At 37.3% G+C, this 21,335-nt stretch overlaps 1 protein-coding gene across 3 annotated transcripts in view; it reads left to right on the forward strand.

The window, feature by feature from the left end:
• The window catches only part of LOC139745036 (exocyst complex component 6B-like), a 44,923-nt gene extending 27,428 nt beyond the window's left edge, over positions 1–17,495 (forward strand). For 2 of the 3 annotated variants that reach the window (XM_071655446.1, XM_071655447.1), the window contains exons 16-17: positions 119–247; positions 4,772–6,377. In XM_071655446.1, coding sequence (XP_071511547.1) covers positions 119–247; positions 4,772–4,891 — 249 coding nt within the window. In that variant the 3' untranslated portion in view covers positions 4,892–6,377. Of the gene's footprint in view, positions 1–118; positions 248–1,673; positions 1,707–4,771; positions 6,378–13,523; positions 13,666–14,367; positions 14,555–15,429 lie in introns of those variants that run through there. The other variant, XM_071655448.1, reaches the window with a different exon arrangement.
• Positions 17,496–21,335: the final 3,840 nt, after the last annotated feature.

The following is a 21,335-nucleotide window of genomic DNA, read 5'->3' on the forward strand; positions in this document are numbered from 1 at the left end:
AAATTTCATGCCGCGAATTTATCGTGTTTTACAGTATGTGACTTTATTCTTTCTTCTCCCCCCCCCCCCTCCTCTCTTTCTCCTCTCTCTATAATATTTCTCTCTCCTCACCCCAAAGGTTGACGAGTTCTTGGAGCTGGCATCCTATGACTGGTCCCTCGATGAGTCTCAGGGTCACGCCAGTGGCTACATTATGGACATCATCCGTTTCTTGGAGGGCAGCTTCAAGGCATTTAACCATCTACCGGTGAGTTCCCCCATCCCCCCCCCCCCCCCCCCCCCATTTTAAAAAAAAAAAAAAAAAATCATGCACCAATTCTCACTGTAAAATGTCTGGAGGATTCCGGGAAGGAGCTGTGCTTGCTTTTCTATTGTTACGTCGTTTGTCTATCCTCTCACATTCATGCAGTAGATGGATTGTTCAGTCATGAACTTATTGTTGCGCAATTAAAAAGCAAACCAGCGCTTTTCGTTAATGATTCCAAAATGTGTAAACTATGTCAAAACATCAGTGCAGTAGAAATGTATTATGTGGTTGCTGCATATGTTGTGCAAAATATTTCCTTGAAGTATGCATGTCTTGTTGCATATAACATTGACAGTGTTGTCATTTCAAATTGTGTGTGAATCATCTTTATTGAATGTTGCTAATGTGAAGGGACAAAGCAGAAAATACTGTTGCAACATAGATAGGCCTCATGTCAAGACATTTATGTGGAAGGAATCAAGTGTTCAATCTGGACCATTGTGTCAAACATTGCATCTGTGTTGTGGTAGCGTAGCTTGCTGCCCACTTGAAATAACTTTCTGTACAATAACACAATTTTGGAGATGTTTGCAACAGATGCTTGATTGAATTTTTCAGCTCTTGGAAGTCAAGAAATATACCTCTTTTTTTCTTCTTCTTTTTTTGACAGCTAACTTCTCATATCGGTGTAATGGTGTAAACGTATGAGTCACCAATTATAATATGGCTGTCAGGTATTCTTCTGTCAAAATTACACACTTACTTTTTATCTATCAAGAACATTGATTTCTTTGGGCTTCACTTGACTCTTAACTGGATGTGAAAGGCGGCACAAATTTATGATCATGTACTGTGGACTGAGATTCTTGCATTGTCAGGCGTATTTCATGGGAGTCTTGTGATCTTTCCAAATCTGCAAGCTGAGCATGTCTGTTGATTAGTGTTACAACTGATGTCAAATGTTTACACCTGTTGAATCTCTTGAAAACAGTGACTCCTCAAAGCTTGTGTCTTAACTTTCACAGCTCACTGCAATAAAAAAGTCAGCAACAAATTTCTGTTAACCCTGTAGACACACACCAGATTTTAGTGACACCTCAATTTTAATATTTGATTCCTAATTCTCTTTCACCTTGTTCTGATCTGGGGTGGCTTTATCTCCCATATTGCATGTACCTCTGTCATGTTATGTCATTCTTTTTGGAAGAGAAGGTATGCAAAAATGTCTCTTAAATGTGGTGTCAAAAGCTACTACTCTATGGCCTTTTCTATGATTCCGAGCACGCTTAGTTTTCTTATGCATTCGAATGTTGCTCCAGGAGAGTGCAATATCTCTTGTCTGTTATGATTGCTTGAATACTGACTTTATGATAGACTTAACCACTAGTTCATTTTCCTTTTATTATTTATTTGTTTTTCAATGTAGTGTGGAACTAGAGTTACAGCACCATTTAGTAAGGTGGGACTGAAGACAACATTTGAATTTCGTTTTTCCCTCTCCGAATCTCATGAGATTATTACTCTGCTATCTTATTTCTTGCTGCCGTCTGGATTGTTTGGATACTAATGAGCACTAATACTTTTATCTACATTCTAATCTGTAATGGTGTGACATCTAGGTTATGCAAGTTCATGGTAAGCTTCTCAACATGCAGTGCAGAGGAATGTTTGTAATCATTTCGCTGGGAGTAGCTTTTACAGGTACCATGTTAGAAGCATTATCTTTATCTGTATCATCTGAATTGTCCTCACATTCAATCTGACAGCAGTGTCATGTTAAATGGGTATTGCCCATTATCTCAAGTTTTAGCACAATAATGATGCAGAGGACAATATTATGGGCAGAACAGCAGAGATACGTACATGATTTATGCAAAGATATCAAAGCTCTTTTGCTTGCTCATATACTGATACTTTTCCATCTGGGTATAAGGTTTATGTTAGATTATTATGCTATGCTCCTCTGTTTCATATAAACTGGATTATAAGTAAGTATCACACAACAAAAACAGAGAGGAGACAGCAGATACCAGTGTCAATGTGGAAATTCAGTAGGACTGTGGGAGATTTTTAAAGAAATATAAAAGCAACCCCCACCCATCCCCCTGCAAAAGACGAATAAACAAACAAACAAATGAACAAACAACCACCAAAATATGTCTTAGGATTTATGATAGAAGTAGCGGTGTTCTTGTGTCTTTAGCTAGTGTGTTTGTGTGTGTGCGTGTTTCAGACCATGCTTGTTTAGAGAAGTTTCTACACGGTTTGCTTTGTTTGGCAGGGAAATGACCACACCTAATAGTTTAGATTGTGAATTAATTAGATTTGATTGGAGCTGTGGCCTTATTTGCATTGTAAAGAACCTATGTGTTCATATGTACTTGAGAAATCTGAACATGATACACAGTACCCTTTAACGACAGATGTCCTTCTTCAATACGTCGTAGCTGTTAATTTTTACTCTGCCAGACAAATCACATTGTCTCATTAAATAGCTTTATGCCAAACTTGTAATATATTTGACATTAATTCTTGTAAAAAGGAACACAGACACACACCAACAAACAAACATGAGGATTGTTTTTTTTTTTCTGTTAGCCTTTTGTCTGTATTTTGTAATTCATGATTGCATTATTAATGGTAGATAAAGGAACCAATTTGATCTCCCATATTGGTGATTGCTACATTTATGGTGCATACAGCTTAAGTGTATCTGTTATACTCCATGATATATGGGATGTCACATATCCTTTTCTATAGAAGTCTAACCCCTATATATACTAGTAAATCATCTCTGTATCTTCCTTGTAATATCTGGGAGCCCTCATTTGCAAATCTCTCCATCAAGAATGATTCTATCAGCTCAGAACCAGAAGGGCATTAAGACTGTACAAGAGACTCTCATTGTAATGCTATTTTTGTTCTGAACGTCTGACGATTCGGTGCTTTTGGCATTTGGTGTCAAGTCATTTAAATACTGGCTATCAGATAAAATTGACCTTCAGTTTGTTTTAGTGCTGTGATATATACAGCATTTATGTACACGATGTGGAATTTTAAAGACTAATATATATAGCTGCTACCAAAATTCCTGGCTATGCTTTGGCATGGAGTGTGTAATTGTGACAAGTCAGCGAGCCAGTTTTCAAAGTTGTAATTTCAATCTTTACACATTTGATAATGCAAATGAGGGCTCGTTGTGTTTCACTCGTATCTTTGCCGCGGGGAGGGAGAGGTCTCCCGTGCGTAGGTGATGCGCGCATGATGGCAAGAAGTCGGTTTGTGTCAACCAACAGGAATCTTTCGGCCATACTTGCCGTGAATCCGGCAGAGGAGAGCTGTCGAACCTCACTTCCACACTTGTGCTTGATGTGAAACTGACTGAATAATGCACTCATAAATCTTTGTGTGTCTTAATTGTGACCCACCACCACTTTGTTCTGGTTAAGTCATAATCTGAGAAAAGTGCAGAATTGAGTAATTTAGCTGAAACACATTAGATGTGATATTTGTTCCAAAAAGCAAAAGTGTAATATCTTTGCTACTTTCGATGTGAATTTCAAAATCTAGGGATACTTTGAAACTCAAATCTATTTCATCTTCATGAAGCATGCTAGTACAGCGTTGTGTACGCAGTGTGTTTACATGGCTACAAAATCCACTGCCTGCATGATGCATATAAATTTCAAAGCAAATTTTTGGCACCCTTGAACATCTGATAGCTGGCTCCCTAACCAGTTGAGTCATAGGTATATTGAAATACTATTCAAATATCAGCTTCTGAAAGCATGAAGTACTGAGAATTGAATGATTCCCTAATCAGAAAAATGTAATGTTTGGCAATGTTATCAGACTTCCGTGGTGGTAGGTCACCCTTGTCCTTATATGATCTCATACACCCCTGTACAGTAAACTATGATGTTTTGTCAAAAAAAAAAAAAAAAAAAAGGATGATACTTTTACTATTGCAAGAGTTCAGTATTTGTGGAAAGAAATGCTAAAATTGTTTTTAAGGAATCAATGGTATTAATTCATTAGATTGAAAAAAATAAGAAATCAAGGAAAAAAAGAAAGCAAATCAAATAACCTTTTGGCTAACACTGATAAGACTTTGTGAATAATTAACATATCATGGTGAGTAATGTTTGTAAGCCACCTTTCCATGCAGGTTTCTCTGAGGACATCAGGTGTGACATAGAGCGTGGAACACTAGCTACTTGCTATTATGTATACTAAGACACCTTTGAGCATAACCATGAAGGATGATTACCTACCCTCAAAACTTTGCATTGACAAGAAGACATACACGGTCAGTTGCAGCAAAAAGAAAGGCCTTGTCAAGTGCAACTTTGTGTTGTAAATAGGCAGTTGCATACCTGATGCTGATGGGGAACACAAATGCTCTGCAGTAAGCTGCGATTCTTCTGATCTAAATAGATAGCACAAGTTATTGTAACTGTGATAAAATATGTATATATACATTTTTTTTTATGATCACACATACTTTTTTTGACTACTCTGCAGAGAAGTGACTCTTCGTCTATTATGGACTTTGTGGTGAGTTTTGCAATTTTTTTTTTTAATCGCTGTTCTCTCTTCTCAGTCATCTTCACCCGTCTGCTGTACAGGCAAAAATCTCTCTGATTGCTTTAGATGTTGTTCTAACACAGACAGAACTGCTACCTGCATATTTTTTTTTTTTTTCAGTGTCCCTCACCAGCACATTTTTTTTTTTTCCTATCTCTTTCACTTCTGTGTGATTAGCCGAAGGTTGAGTCAAATAACACACTACAGCCGGGACTGGTCTTTAGTATTCATCTTCAGTCAACGGTTTCTGACATTCTTTAGTCTACGCATAACTGGGAACGTACTGGTTAAAAAAGAACCAACAACACACACATGGTGGACCTCATTCTCATCACAGTTATATAGCTCTGTATCATATCATGTACTAATGTGCAGGTAAAGGGTGCATTTTTTTTTCTTGTGTAGAATTGATATATGTGGCCATCATATCAGAAAATCTAGGTGTAATATGTGTTGCTTGAGAATGCAGTGTGGTACAAGTATATGCTTTGTAACTTTGAAACTTGGCATAAATTTTTGTTAGAAGGTATATGTGTATCTTTTCACTATACCATCATATCAGGCACACATGCACATTAAAAGTAAGAAATTAGTCGTTACCATCCTGTTTCATTTGGACCTGTCTTCAGTTTCAAAGGAAAGTGAAACTAAACTGAGCTTTGAATGCAATTTTTTGCCTCTCACCAAGAAAGTTTATTTATTAATACCTTGTACATACTCTTTGTACTCATATAGCAAGTGTGAAAAAAAAGAATTGAAAAGGCATGTTCTAAAGGGCTAGTGCCTCTGCAAAGGGCGATATTTGCATCTGCAGTCATAAAGCCATGTTTTGATGAGCACTCCATCAACTCCAATACCTGCAAACTGGTACATAAGTGCTTTGGAGCAGTACCCCTTTATTCTAAAGGAGGTACAACTGTTGACATGGTGACATACACTCAAGCACATGATCACCTTCAGTCTGCCGTGGTACTCGTCTGTGTGGTATGTCTGTCTTGTCCGTCTCTCTGTCTCGTAACATCGTCTCCACCTGTCTGTCCTGCTAGAAGGTGCTCTAAAACACAGTATTACACACTCTTGCAAGTGGGCCAGGTCACTATAACAGCCAAACCGGGTCTTCCTTGTGCATTGAGTGCCAAAATACGATCTTTTCTTTCACATGCACCACCCTGTTCTGTAACAGAAGTAGAAAATTTCTTATTGTGAAATATATGCTGATGGTCTAGTTTTCCTAATGCCATGTTAATTTTTCTACCAACCCATTTTCATCACAAAGCTTAAGAACTCTTATGTACCCAATGGTAGAGCAGTTGAGACAATGAATTTTATATAGGAACAAACTGAGCTAGCTTTGTATATTGTAGCTTTTATACTTAACCTATTAAAGTGATGAGTAGATCATAATGTATGAGATCACAGATGACTACACACATTAGGCGATACATTTGATATGAGGCTATCTTACTTTTTGCTTGCCGTAGTAAAATGTTCTATTCTGATAATGATGTAATAGTCCACAATAGAATGAGTCAAGCCTAACGTATCTTTCCTGGAATTAGTTGCAAAAATGTATATATCCAATTAATTGAGAGACATCTCAGAGTGCAGCTCTTGAAATTTCATTGCATAAAGATTTTTTTCTGATGATTCTTTAGAGATGTAAATGCATTGTTGTAAATGCAAACTGTGAGCAATCTTTAAGGTATATTAGCTTCAGTAGGATCAGTCATGCTTAATATTAAACCCACACCCACACCCCAACCAACTCTCTTTACTTACTTAGAAAGTCATGCAGGTAACTTGTGGAGCAAAAGCACAGTCATGTATTTAAAGTTGTGAATAACACATCTGCCCTGAACTTAGCAGACAAATACTAATTAAAAAACAACAACTACAGTTTCCCCTGATGTCCTCTCATTTCATTGTATGTCTGTCTGTCTGTCTGTCTGAAGGGAAGAGTAAACAAACAAACCTTCTTTTCTGGAAATATGTCATAATCATCATCAGTTTATTATGACAGATCGTTACTTTGATTCTGACAGAAATGTTTCCCTTGTTTCAATTAATCCTCGTTATCATCATCATCACTACTGATTAGCACCCATGACTTTGTGTGCGCTATAAAGGATTATCATGTGTGAAAAAGCATTCATACAATCATATTATGTAATGAATTTCTGCCTTTGCCGTTTGTCATTGCAAAATATATGCATTGTCATTTTCCATTGTTTCTCACAATCATTATTATAGCGTTCCCATGAAAAGTCACCATTAAAAAAAAATAATGATAATAATTTGAGGTCATATGTATGTGTACAGTTTGTACAAATCATCCATACGTGCTCCCAACTGCTGAACTGCAACCTCAACCCCAGCCAGCCCCTCATAGATCACTGCCGTGAAGATATTGTGTACAGCTGCAGAAGCAGAGAAATCTGGATAGTCAATAGTCATTGTCTTTGAAACAAGACTTTAAAGGGGAAGGCTAGTAACTGATCAGTGGGAATCAGTGGAAATGCTGGGAGATGATTGTTCCAACCCTTATGGGATTCATTCAAGAGTTCATTGTATATCTATTGTTGTGTGAAAATGATTTGCTTCAGAATGGTCTCATATTCAAGTAATGTGCAGTTTAATGCTTCCAGGTTAGCGTCCCTGGTCAGTGACGGAGCATTAATCTGCACATTACTTGAATATGAGACCGTTCTGAAGCAAATCATTTTCACACAACAATTGATATACAATGAACTCTTGAATGAATCCCGTAAGGATTGGAACACTCATCTCCCAGCATTTCCACTGATTCCCACTGATCAGTTACTAGCCTTCCCCTTTAAAGATATCCTTGCTTTGCCACAACTAGATGCAATTCAGCTCTTCCCCATGTAGTGGTAATGCTCTTTGCTGAAACCTTTTGCATTTGATGGCACAAGCTATGGATGCATTTAAATTTCAGAAGCTGCTAAGAACTAAAACTTTACATCACTGTGTGATACAAAATGTGGTGTCTGCTTAGGTAATCTTGTGATGTCCTCTTATCTGAAATGTTTTTGCTCATTTCTTTGAAATTTGTAAAGATCATAAGAAGAACATTGTTAAATCCCATACTGTACATGTATATATGCCATATGTTTAGCGAGTCAAAGTTTTCTTGAATTGAGACTTCCCAGCAATTTTGCAAATTGTTAAATATGTAATCAGTAATGAACATAAATTTGTAGGTGTGTATGTTATAGTCATGTCGTGATCGGAGTCAACATTTTGTGTGTTGTTCAATTTGAATTTAGGAATAATATCCGACTCACAAAATTCATGAGAATAAAAACTTTGCAAAACATATGGCATATACATTATTTGAACAATACCTATAATATGTTAGCTTCTAAAAGAGTTTTTCCAGTTGGTCATCTTCTCCTTAAATGGATACACTACTGTAACTGGTGATACTCGTGCTCACGAACTAAAACTACACTCCACTTCTGTGTCCGCACACCATACATGTAGTTTGGTATCTCACTGACTCTGTCAATCTCTCCTTGTACAACTAGCTCACTTAGGGTGGGATTTCACGGAGCACGCGAACGATTTGCGAAGGACGCGAATGGCAAAATCCAGCATTCGCATTTTGGTCTGCAAAAGATCGCCAAACGTACGTGAGGGTTCGGAAGCGTCGTCAATTGTTCGCGAATGTCGTTTTTACTTCGGCGAGAATTTCAAAAAAGTTTGAAATTTTCTGCGAACCTTTTCCGCACACTTGGTCGTGATTTGCGCGTGAATTGTTCTCGAAAGTGTCTTTAAAGCCTCGTCATATGCGCAAGACCTTCGCAAGACACGCGCGATGTTCGCAAAATGTTCGTGAAACCCCAAACAGACTCCGAAACTTTGGAGAATGTCTCGCGAATGTTACGCGAAATCTGCGAAGTTTTTCCGATCATTTTACGACGTAATCGCAAACTGTTCGTGTACCTTTTGAGGCATTTTCGCGAACGTTTAGCGCACGTTTGGGGAATGTATGACATATACGTTTTCTACAAATAAAAATCGTAGCATACACCTAAACATCAAACAATTATCAACAACTATAGTAACAAAAGAAATTAAAGACTAGCAAAGAGAAAGAAATGTTTGATATACAAAAAAAAAGAATCGCAGAATACAGTTAAAATTAATCTAAAGTATGTCAAATTTCATTTGAAGTATAGAGATTATGTGTTGGAGGAACTGCAAAAAAAAATCGTTATTATGCTTTACTAGTGGAGATATACGTCCTAGGAAAAAAATGTAGGCAAGCACACAATAGAAAAATTAGAGAAAAAGAAAGGAGAAATAGAGGAAAGAAAAAATTTAACTCAAGACAGCTTCCACCTCTCCTTGGGTACATTTTCTCCCATGATTATTGAAAATTTTTCGTTGTTCGCATTTCCTTCGCGTGTTCTTCGTGGACGTAACATGCTGTACTTTAGCAATGATACACACGACATTCGCACATACGTCGTGGAAACTTCGCACAAATTGCGCAAGAATAGTTTTCGGCTTCATTGTCGGAAAACATTCGGAGAAAAACTTTTCCGAATGTTGGATTTTGTCATTCGCGTCCTTCGCAAATCGTTCGCGTGCTCCGTGAAATCCCACCCTTAATGCTGAGAACACATCTGTGTGTGTGTGCAGATAATAAGGTTGCGGGATATACTCACCTACAATGTATCATGTATTGTGTGCTGTTCATGCTTTTCAGTCATGTCAAATACCCACTGTAGTTTGGGTAACATACATAAAAATTTCTATTTCAGGTCACTCTGGTCAAATTTTCATTCAAGTGGCTATTTTGGTCAATTTTTCCATGCACTTCTTTGGAGTCGAAATTTGGGAAATTAAAACTTTCCTGAAGACTATGATAACAAGTACAATATGTTCTTTAGGGAGGACTAGAGGGCAAGTCCAAGATAAGGTCCCCTCAGAAGGCAAAATTTCATCTTTGCTCAATGTTGACATGTTTGGTATCATTTTGAAGCTTATGAGTTGAAGTTTTGATTTCCATGGAGGAAAAAATGATATTATGTAAATTTATGCAAATTTCAAGGGCTTCATTTGCATAAATGTGAAACACAGCGTTACGTATGGGACATTTATAAAAATTCATATTAATTCAAAGGAAAGCAAATGATATTTGATTAATATGTGGACATAAGAAGTTCATCACATAGTTTAACTTGGTATGAAAATTTAGGGATTATGCAAATGATTATGCAAATTAGCTCGTGTCCTATCATGAGATGTCCCATACGTAACAAAATGAGGTCATTTTTTTAGGTTTTTTCTGAAATTGCTAAGGTTATTTTAATGCCCTTTTGGAAAGTTCTAATTTATTGTTTAGAGAAATTAAATACCAGAGAAAAAAGAAAAAAAAGTAAAGGAAACATTTTTTATTAGGCATTGAAATAATGTTATGTATGGGACAAATGCGTTACGTATGGGACATCCTCATACATATTGCATGTGAATGCATGTAGCTAGCTGGGAAGGTCTCTCAGTACACAAATGGTCAATTATCCTGAAGAAAGCATCCCAACATTGTAGCTAATTTTTGATTTATAGACACTTGAAACAATACATGAACTTGACTGAACAATTTTCAGAAAGGGGGAGGGAAAATTGGCAAAATACACAATGAAAAATCAGCATTAAAGGGATGGTATAGTTTTTTGTGGAAATGGGGATTCAGTTTTCAACATTTAAAGAGATGATTTGAAACCAATTATATGAATTACTTAAGAGCATAAAATCCTAAGACTAGAGGAATTCAAAGTTTATGTGATGGAGATCCAATTTGAAATGGTTGTGATATATATAGAAAAAAATAAAGTAAAATGATTTTTTTTTTTAATTGCAAGTGATACACAAAAGTTTTCAGTAGTAGCCACAACAAAATTCATGGGTATTATACATACTGAGGTGTGACTCGAATCAATGACCTGACTGCTAGACAGACATCATATATCTACTCGATCACTGGGGTTCCACGCAGCAGGTAATTGCTTATTTATTAACTTAATATTTCTTGTGTCAAGTTGTTTTTTATTGAAACTAAATGGCAAACAGCCCTTCATCAATGGAAGTAAACACTTTAAACTATTCAATTTTTCAGTAGTAACTATCCTGATGAAAATAGGGCATACATACTCAGGTTGGTCATAAAAAATATAGAATATGATTGAATGTGAATATGATGGTAAATATCTGGGGAATATTGTCCCCTTGTCAATCTGGATCAGTATTTGAGTAATTTCAACTGATTCCACCTCAATAATTATGCAAAAATTTGTTTATGGGCATTTTGCAAAATCATTTTGCAAAATACCCATAAACATGGTTCTCCACACACTAAACGAATGGGGGACAAAGGGCATGCATACCCAGGTTGGTCATAAAAATATAAAAATATGGTTGAATATGATTAAGATGGTGAATATTTGAGAAATATTGTTTCCTTGACAATCTGGATCAGTATTTGAGTAGTTCAACTGATTTTACTTCAATAATTATGCAAAATACCCATAAACATGGTTCTTCACACACTAAATGAATGGGGGACAAACTGTCCCATACGTAACTGTCCCATACGTAACATGTCATGTCTGTCTTTAATTAGAACCTGTAATTAGAGCTTTTTGTCTAATGACATGAAACTTACCTGTGATAATCTTGAGTGTTGTGACTTTCATCACAATGAGTTACAAGTTGTAGAATGATATACTTTCAGAGAGTTTTGAGGTTGAAAAAAATGTTCAAAAAAACAAAATTTTTCTGGTCCCATACGTAACGGCACATATTTTCTCTTCTAGAATATAATTGTCAAGGTCATTTTTCTCAATTTTTTACATGATTATACTTCTTCTAGATATCAATCACCATGATGAAGTTCAATATGATCAAAGGCCATTAACACTATTTTTCAGGTCATAAAAGTCTCTGAATGTCCCATACGTAACGTGCGCGTTATCTTGGACTTGCCCTAGAATATTTTCTTCTCTCTCTCTCTCTTTTTTTTTTTTTTTTTTTTTTTTGGGGGGGGGGGTCAAAATTGAATGAATATCATAACAGAAGTGGTTTTTAAACAACAATCTTTATTTGCTCCATTTTTGTCCGGACATTATCTTGTTTTGATTGATTGTAAAGAAAATTGGAAGTGGTCATATCTGAACACCATACTCTGGTTTTGAATATGATGATATTGCAACAAGGAAGCAGTGGCAATTGATGTAGATTCACAAAAGCGCAAGACACTAATTTCAGATTATTTTCCTCAATGTGGAATCTAATGCCTGCTTCTTGCCAGTAAATGGCAAATGATCCCCCAACCCATGCCATCATGTACCAAATGCCATTCCTGTGTACTTGCGCTTTCCTGAAACATAGATGGGATTACATTGTAGGAGGCTTTTGGTTGCTGTTCTGTTTTTTTTTTTTTTAATGGAAGCGACTTCACTGTAAGACAAGTTACTCTGTAACATGCCTTGTATCCACAAGATGAGCTCCTGAGTCAAAAGGGGCATGTGCTAAAAATTTCCTCTTTTTTTTTGTGTAAGCCCTCAAAAGAAAAGAAAATATCATCATGTGAAATACGTATGTATATCAACAGTAAGTATGAAATACCTCTGGAATGCTTTCTCTACCGAGTTTAAAAATTAAGATGATGTGGTCATTTTGTGTGACTTATACACAGAGTACTGGCATTGGTGGTATTTAAAGTGGAAGTGGACTGACCCTTTCTATTTGAGTACCTGACCATGGATGAATAATGGGATGTCCATAGCCCTGTAAAAATTGTCAGTTTTGCATTATGAATTCGTGTATTGAGCTGTAGAAAGTGCAGTGTGCCCTTGCTTCTGCAAAGACTTTGAGGAAAATTGTATCTTGTAGATCAAGAGTTGCACAATATTTGATGTTTGTATACTAAAAAGTATGTTTTGTGACAATCATATGTATTCAGAAAGGAGTAAAGAAATAATGCTGAGGGCATTGTGCTAATGATTTTAGTTTGCAGAGCTTTTTTTTTATCTTGAAGAATAGTGTTCTTTCAGTCATGGACAAATCAGTGACAGCATTAATGTGACTGTATAAACTGAAATATGAGACAGACTAGACCACTTTAAAGCAAGATGATTTGTTGTGTAGCTGTAAATATATTTTTTAACCATAAGAATTATTACCAAATCTGTGTCAAACTGCACAGATTCCAACAGGGCTTTGGTGACGTAAACATGTAATGATACAATTCTCTTATTCAGTCAGTTCTAACGTGTCTTACATCCAGCTCAAAACATTTATTATTATTATTTTTTTTTTTTTTGGGGGGGGTAACTTCCCGTAGCAGAGATGTTACGAGTGGGAACAATTTTGTGCCAAGACAGGTCTGAGAGAGTGCTTTATATTGCAATGTCTGTTTGCCATTGTACAGAGTGGATTTAAAGATTGTGGCATGAAGTATACTGTAGTTACAGAATCCATAGCCACTGCTGAGCAAGAACCGGTCAGATGCAAGTATTCCAGTTGTGGTAAACGTCAATTATTAAAGCTTGCCAAAATTGTTAGCTCCCTAATGCAATCCAGGCATCAATTCAAATGCTGAGTTAGAACCGGAGTGTAACCCCCACCCCCCCCCTTTTTGTAATCTTATTTCATCCCACAGGGCAAGGTAGCACAGACAGCCTGTATGTCCACCTGCAAGCACCTGGCTTCGGCTATGATGAACTTCTTACTGGACACCAACATTCGCTTCATTTCCATGGGAGCGTTGCAGCAGTTTAGTCTTGACGTCATACAGTGTGAACGTGAGTGTTTTGTTTTCAAACACATTTCATTACTGAGATATTTTTCGGGAAATATGATCAAGCTATATAAGTGCCGTGAGTGCATAGCTCATCGTCTCCATCACTGTTGCAATGAATGCCAGCAGGGTAGTTTCAATATCATTAAACAGCATTATCATCACACATGCACACCTATGACCATCATTGTCATTATCATTCTTATTATCTTTATCATCAGTCTGACTATCATCATCAGCATCATCATCTATACCATCACAAGTCCCTTCTTAATTACCATCATCGCGTATTATTATCGTCATTGTCATTAAATGTCAGCATCACTGTCAATGTTAGTCCTCTCTTCCTCCTCCTTCATCATCATCACCATCATCATCATCATCATCATCATTGATTCATTTGTCATTTTCATCATCATCATTGTCATCAGTCTGTCCCTTCTCCACCTTTTTTCATCGTCATCATCATCAGAGATTCATTTGTCATTCTCATCATCATCAAGATTATCAGTCCCACCGTCATCATTGTTATAATGGTCACCAATGCATTCTTTGTTCTCATCATCACCCATTTATTCCTTATCATCATCAGGATCAATGCCACGGCTGTCAAAGTCGTCAGAGTTCTGATTTTGCTGACATCTCACTTTATCTGATCCGTTTTTTTATCCCCCCCCCCAAAAAAAAAAAAAAATAACAACAACAGAATTTGCCAACTCGGAACCTGTACCAGGCTTCCGGGATGGTGCCCTCCAGATGGTGTTCCTGGAACTGCGTCAGCTGCTGGACCTCTTCATGGCCTGGGACTGGTCATCCTACTTTGCCGACTATGGACAGTCCACTGGGAAGTACTACAGGGTCAATGCACAGACGGCCATCACCGTTCTTGAGAAGTGAGTGTTGTGCAGTGTTGTGTTGCATGTAGATAGCATTGATAGCATTGATAGCATCGGAGCATTTCATTCATGCAAAATATGTCGGGAATATAATATTACATCTTTATGCGTATTACCTTAAAATATCAGATGAGCAGTGATGTTGATATTAAATAAGAATGATACTCACGCTTCTATCATTATTATTGTTACTTATATATTTCCTGTGTACCATTGTGGATGATGACACTCTATGATAATCACTTTTTCAAAAGTTTGAAATCTTTAATTATTTCCAAAGTTTGAAATCATAAAGATGTATTATGGAGATGCCAGGCCTATGAAAGAAATGTGAGCACACATTGCATTACTTGAGCCTCTGATGAGAAGTACTTGTAGTATATATAGAAACTAGAATAGCATAACCCAATATAGTTAAAGAAACTCATAGTCATAAAGTTGTATCCATACATAACATATACCATTATCTAGCGCATTCTGATCAATGAAGAATGATTTGCTGACGCAAGATAATTTTCACAAATTAACTTGAGACGGCCAAGATCCTTAAAGCTAAACTTCCCATATTTCATTGTCTGAATACTCCCTTAACCCGTTGAGGACGGGCTGATTTTGCTACAGCACGCATTTCCCATAGACACCTGCCCAAGTATACTCGGGACTAGTCTTCAACGGGTTAAGAATGAGTTGTAAAAAAAAAGTCGAGTCATTGACTGCATTCTGAATCATGGGTGTCTATGACCAAGCCTTGATTGTAACGTTTGTTGATATTAAACTGAAGCAGCTATCTCGACATAGGGAAAGAGTATGACGGTTCAAAAGATTAAGAAGTGACAATGTCCGATGTTTCTTCCATTCTTCCAATACTGTAGAATGAGAGATACGGACAAGAAGAAGAATCTCTTCACAACCTTCAAGAAGAACGAGCGGGACCGGAAGAAATTGATGGACACGGTGCTGAAGCAGCTCAGGGGGCTCGTCCCCCCTCTCTCCAGCAAGTAAGGCGCCACTGTGCTGCACACGAGGGCAACATCACGCCGAAGGCAGCAGCTGACTCTTGCAGACCGAGGTGGGTCTCTCGCAAGGTGTCGCCCGTCGTCGTGGTATCGGCTCAATGGAGGAATGTCCTCCTGTTAACATTAGTTCTGGCAGGACTGGTAGGATTTGAATCATCTCTATAAAACTTTGTTCACCTTCCACTCACTGCGATCCAGCTCGTGAAAGTGAGCTTTCAGCACCTTGCGTGCTACTGATGTTGATGAGCAGGATTATGATGATGGTGATTTTGATGATGATGATGATGATGATGATGATGATGATGATCCAGTCATGTGCATAACTGCTGTCTTAGTTGCCAAATGTTCTGGCCCTGCATTTTGATGTGCTCATCATAGAAGTCTTGTTTGTCCCACTTACCTGCTCAAATTGGACCATGAAATATCTGTTCATCAATAGCGACATTTAAAAATATATGAGAATAAGGTAGAGACATTACTGATATTTGCAAATGCCATTGTTTACACATCTAGAATTTTTATGATTTAATCATGCTAGTTTTCTCTTGCAGTCTGCATACATTTATCAGATTGTTATATGTCTGCAGTTATTTAAAAATGATGATGTTCTGACGTTCTTGCCCACACAGGAGAGCAAAAACTAGTTTTGATAACAGTAGACCCAAAAGGTGGACTTGTATAGTAGGTTTAGGGTAGATTTGTTCCCTTCGTTTTAAATGTGATATCGAGAACATGTCCAAACATTGTAATCTCTGTATTCTGGAATGTTCTGTACCCTCTGTTTGAAAAGCCTAAAGTTATTTATTGTTTTGCATGTTGTAGATATTGTACATGTCCGTCTTGTACGATCTCGAAATATTTTCAGAACATGAAATTTTTCCTGTATCTATAGCACTGTATAGCATTCTATAACCTTATTTTATGTGGCTCAAGAGTGTTAGGAGCATGTGTGTTTTGTACATAACCAAGAGAAATCCAAGTATATGGAACATATGAGATTCTATCACGTTTATTCTATTCTACTTTTTCATAGTTCATATATCATATGGTGTACTTTGATTGAATGCCACTCCATGTTCAAATTTCATTCAATAGATAAGTCAAAAAGCAAAAACAAAAACAAAAAACAAGGAATCACACAAACATAATGGTGATGGTTGGTTTGATTAGAATTGGAGTTTGAATACAAAAGTGTAAAGAACTTTGAAGTTTGACACACTTTCTTGAAACGATAATGTCTTTCATGGTCACATCGTGCTGATTAGATTAAAATTACACAGATTACGCAGATTAGAGTAAAATGATGATGTCATTTTCTCACTTTCCTCTGACCTGCACACTAACCTTCACTACATGATCTTTTTATTTTTTATTTTTTGGCAGTAAAATAAAAATTAGTGTATTACATCCATTATGAATGATTACAGAATTGTCACATATCTGAAGCAATAATGATATTAGGGGTAGGGTATGCAGTTGCTGACTTCAAGCCTTAAACAACATGATTTCTGATATATGTTATTATGTACAAGCCAAAGGAAGAATACTGGGGTTGTGACATCACTCTTTTGAATTTGTATTAATTAATGTGGTTGTAGCAGATGTCACTTTTTTTTTGAAACACGTTGAGTTTCAAATTCCACAATGTCTTTGTGTCTGATTTTAATGAGACCTCTGCCAATTTGTTTGTGTGATTCTTTTAGTTAAAATTTGAACACAGAGTGGTATTACACTTTAAACTGGAGTAAAAAAAAAATATTCAAAATAATGGCACAAACTAGCTGGAACACTTCAGATGAGGGAGAGTCATGATTAACACAGACGCCGTTAGAATTCCATGAATGGTGCGTGGATTTCAAACTGTGTGTGTGGGAATAGACTTTGTGAAAAATGTATAATTTTTGCTCATGATACAAGCTGTATTTTACTGGATTGTGGTGTTGAAACTAAATGCAAAACAACTTTTTTGAATAATACTCAATGCACAGCTGCAATATTTCCCCCGATTCTGTCGGATGCTCTCTAAAAAATTGATGATCTCTAGGTGTCCTGACAAAGGAATGCCAAAGCCCTTCATGTATTTTGTACTTACTATCACATGTTGAAATGCAGGTAGCACACATTCATTTCCTATTTTGACGCTGGTAGTCCTGCACGTAAATGCCATTAAGAATTGAAAAAAAAAATATAGGCAAGATATTTGTAGATTTATGCTGTCTAAATCAAATTAGGGGCAATCACATTTATAGCCATCATTAGGTTGTTTCTTGAGTGTATTCACAATGTAGCTATAATCTGCAAACCCTAATGCATGATCAAAGACATTTCATCTGGGTGTGTCCGTGTGTGCAAGCGACAACTGAAATGTGCAATCTGCATTCCATGTGTAGAAATGCCACTGTGCATAATGGCGTCACTGAATTAAGGGCGTTCCCGTGCGATGAGTAAGAGAACAGTGATTAAAGAATGGATCTGGATAATATGGATGAAGCTTACACATTGAAGAAATGAAAGTGGACATTTGACAGGTCTGGTTGTTTATCAAGATCATAAAGTGCCAGTATGTGCAGTGGCAAGGCTTTACTTTCTCTGCTGACTCTTGTTATTACTTCACTGAGTAAGATTTGGGGGTACTTTTGTAAGGTACAGGCGACTCCCGTTGTAACGAAATCCTCTGGACAGGCAGTTTTCTTTCATTATACTGGGATTTTATTACGGCATAACAATAAATTATGTAAAGATAAAGAGACAATACAATAAAGTATAGATATACAGACAATAGTTTAGGGACCTGAATTTTCACTTTGTTGTAAACGAGAGTTTCGTTACAATAATCATGTTCGTGGAGTGCACTGTAATGGTGTCATAAGAGGATTAATGCTAGGAAATATCCTCTGATTCTTTCCCACACCCATGTCTGCATGTGTGTTGAGGCAGCGTTATAGAATATCAGTTGAATTTCTGTACTAAAACATGAAGAAGTGTGCAATGTGTGTTTCAACAAGTATCAATGAAAACGACAATGCCTCATTGCATCTAGGGAGTCCATGGTGGTGTATGTTGATATCAGGGACTGGAGTGGTCATTAAACTACATCAGTATGAAGCTGTTTTGAGCCATTGTACAGTCTAAACCCGGCTGTGAATTGCAAAATTGTTACTCGACCAGTATGAAGTACCCTATTGTGTCAGCTAATACTATAAAACACTTTCCGACGTAGTCAATTGCCAGTGTAAACTGAAGATATGCGAATGTCCCTCTGAAATAGTGCATTGACCAACGTTTTCGTAGTGTTTCTTCATGCAATAGTTGAAGAAGTTATCATGTAGTAGTCTGTGTAATAGCAATGCATTCCCTTCTGCAGTGTTTATTCAATTTCATCGTGGTTACTTTTTTTTTTTTGGGGGGGGGGGGGGGGGCTAAATGAATGGGACTATCCATTGCCCATGAATCAAAGACACTAATTGCTTTCCAACTCTTGACGAGGCCATATTAACCAGTTGACCAGTTGAGGATGGACTGATTTTACTATAACATGCATTTCCCATAGAGGCCTGCTCGGATATTGTCTGGACTCGTCTTCAACGGGTTAATTTGGTATCTGAGGGAAGTTTTGCCATATGAAACGTTTAAAAATGGTACTGTTTCACATACTTCAGAGTGCCATGTAAAAGTCCTTTGAAATGCTTGCCACTGAACTGTATGTATGATATAATAAAGCAAACATACACTCTGACAACCATAATGAGAATGCGCTCTCTCTCTTTCTTCGTATCATTTTGTGTTGAGCTGCCCAGCTTTGTTCTTTGTGTTCAGTCGCCTAGCCGTGTGCTTTTGTGTGAGGAGGTGTGTTCTGTCTCATACTGTCTTGCAAGTTGTATAACATGCCAGGCTGCCAAAGTGATGATAAGATATGATTGGTTGTGGACAGGCCGTCTCCTAAATACAGTCTCACAAGTTGCCACTAACCTACACACGTCTTTAATAACTTTAAATGGCTACAATATTGAAATAAAAAGGAAAACAAGAACACACACATATCCCTATGCATCAAATTTTGGATGTGTGGCAACAAGCACAAGCGATGATTTCTATGGGTGAGCAGTGTGTAGTTGCTTAATCATCAACTACAATGCTGTGTAAACCAATTTTTTTTTTTTTTTTTTTTTTTTGTTAATACATATCATGTATATTCCTTGTTCTTAGACTATGTAATGGGATACAGTGGACTCCCGTTATAACGAAGTCCTCGGGACCGGCTATTTTCTTTCGTTTAATCGAAATTTCGTTATAACCGAATGAATAAACAAAAATACATAGAGTTGACAATGTTGTGGCCCTAAATTTTACTTCGTTGTAACCAGAATTTCGTTATAACCGTGTTCGTTATAACGGGAGTGCGCTGTAGTTGCAAGGTGATTACTTCATCTAAGCTCATTGGCATGTGTGGTTGTGACAAATACATGTATCATTACATTAGTACATGCATTTGGTAAATATAATGAGAATTTTTAAGATTCTAAAAGTTTCTTATTGTAAGTCCAATTTTGAAGAAATTTTTACTCTTGCATGTTTAATTTCACCGTACTTGTTCAAATCAGTATGAATATGGCATTGAATTGTACAGTGTATTTTGATTTTTAGAGTGCTTCAACCAGTTCAAGCTAGCTTTAAACTAACTCAGTGCCAGAGGTTCATACATACATTCTATATTCCATATTTGAAATTTTGCAAACAGTTATTTGTGAATATGGAAGGCAACTCTTACTACCGGGAAGAAGGAAGACAAGGCACACAACCGATTTCATTTATGATTGCTCCATGCTTTATTTCCCTTGGAATAACAAGATGTTGCAGGCAGTTACCAGGTTACAGTAATATCCATGGCGTCTTGTAATATTTTAGTGTCTGAAAACACCAAACATCAGCAGAACTTGCGCTGTGGGATACTTCACTTGGGCAATTCTGAAAGAAGTGATTTTCCACACACACAATATTTAGGGGGGATTCACATACTGTCGGGTTCATACAACTCAAAGCCCTGTTTTAAGAGACCTTACCGTGGCAACGTCGCGACAACGTCCGGAGAACAAAATTCCTCCAAAAGTTCATTATAAAACCGCAGGGGAGAGCAAGGGGTACCGTTTTAACAGACACACACCGAAAACCTTACTCGGGTAGGTTTCAACGAAGGGGGTGTGTCCACTGATGACTATCACACCGACCAGCCAGCGCCGCCTATTGATCTAGATTGTGCACACACAATCACTGATCTCTGTGGTTATAATCCATGCACGCGATCGACGCGTGGCATGTCGGTCATTCTCTGTCTGCAATGTTGCGCATGCAGCTCGAGTGTATCAAAGGAATGTTACCAGAGTTGCGGTCTGGTAGAAGGGTTGCCTTGTTAGTGTCGTGGTAATATCTGGGTAATGCTAGGGTAGAATTTGGCAAAAGTTACCACGACAATGTCCATGCAACATTTTGCCGGGACCATTTTTAACAGGCAGGGTGAAAAAGGATTACTGTAAAAGTGGAAATTTTCGTGCATTTCGCGCAACCAGAAACCAGCGCGAAAATAAAAGCACGCGAATATTTTTGCTTGCTGTATGTTCGTGTACTTGGTGTCTTGAATCCGCGGAATTAAAAACATGCGAAACTCTTCTCACCCGGCAAAGCGCGAAAAATTAGTCGCGCGAAAATATCCACTTTTACAGTACCCTGACCGTTACCCAGATGTTGCCGCAGGAATTCTAGTTCGA

This window comes from Diadema antillarum, unplaced genomic scaffold, assembly GCF_040938485.1.
Source record: "Diadema antillarum isolate AM-2024a unplaced genomic scaffold, OU_Dant_1.0 seq00001230_RagTag, whole genome shotgun sequence".
In the NCBI taxonomy this organism is placed as follows: Eukaryota; Metazoa; Echinodermata; class Echinoidea; order Diadematoida; family Diadematidae; genus Diadema; species Diadema antillarum.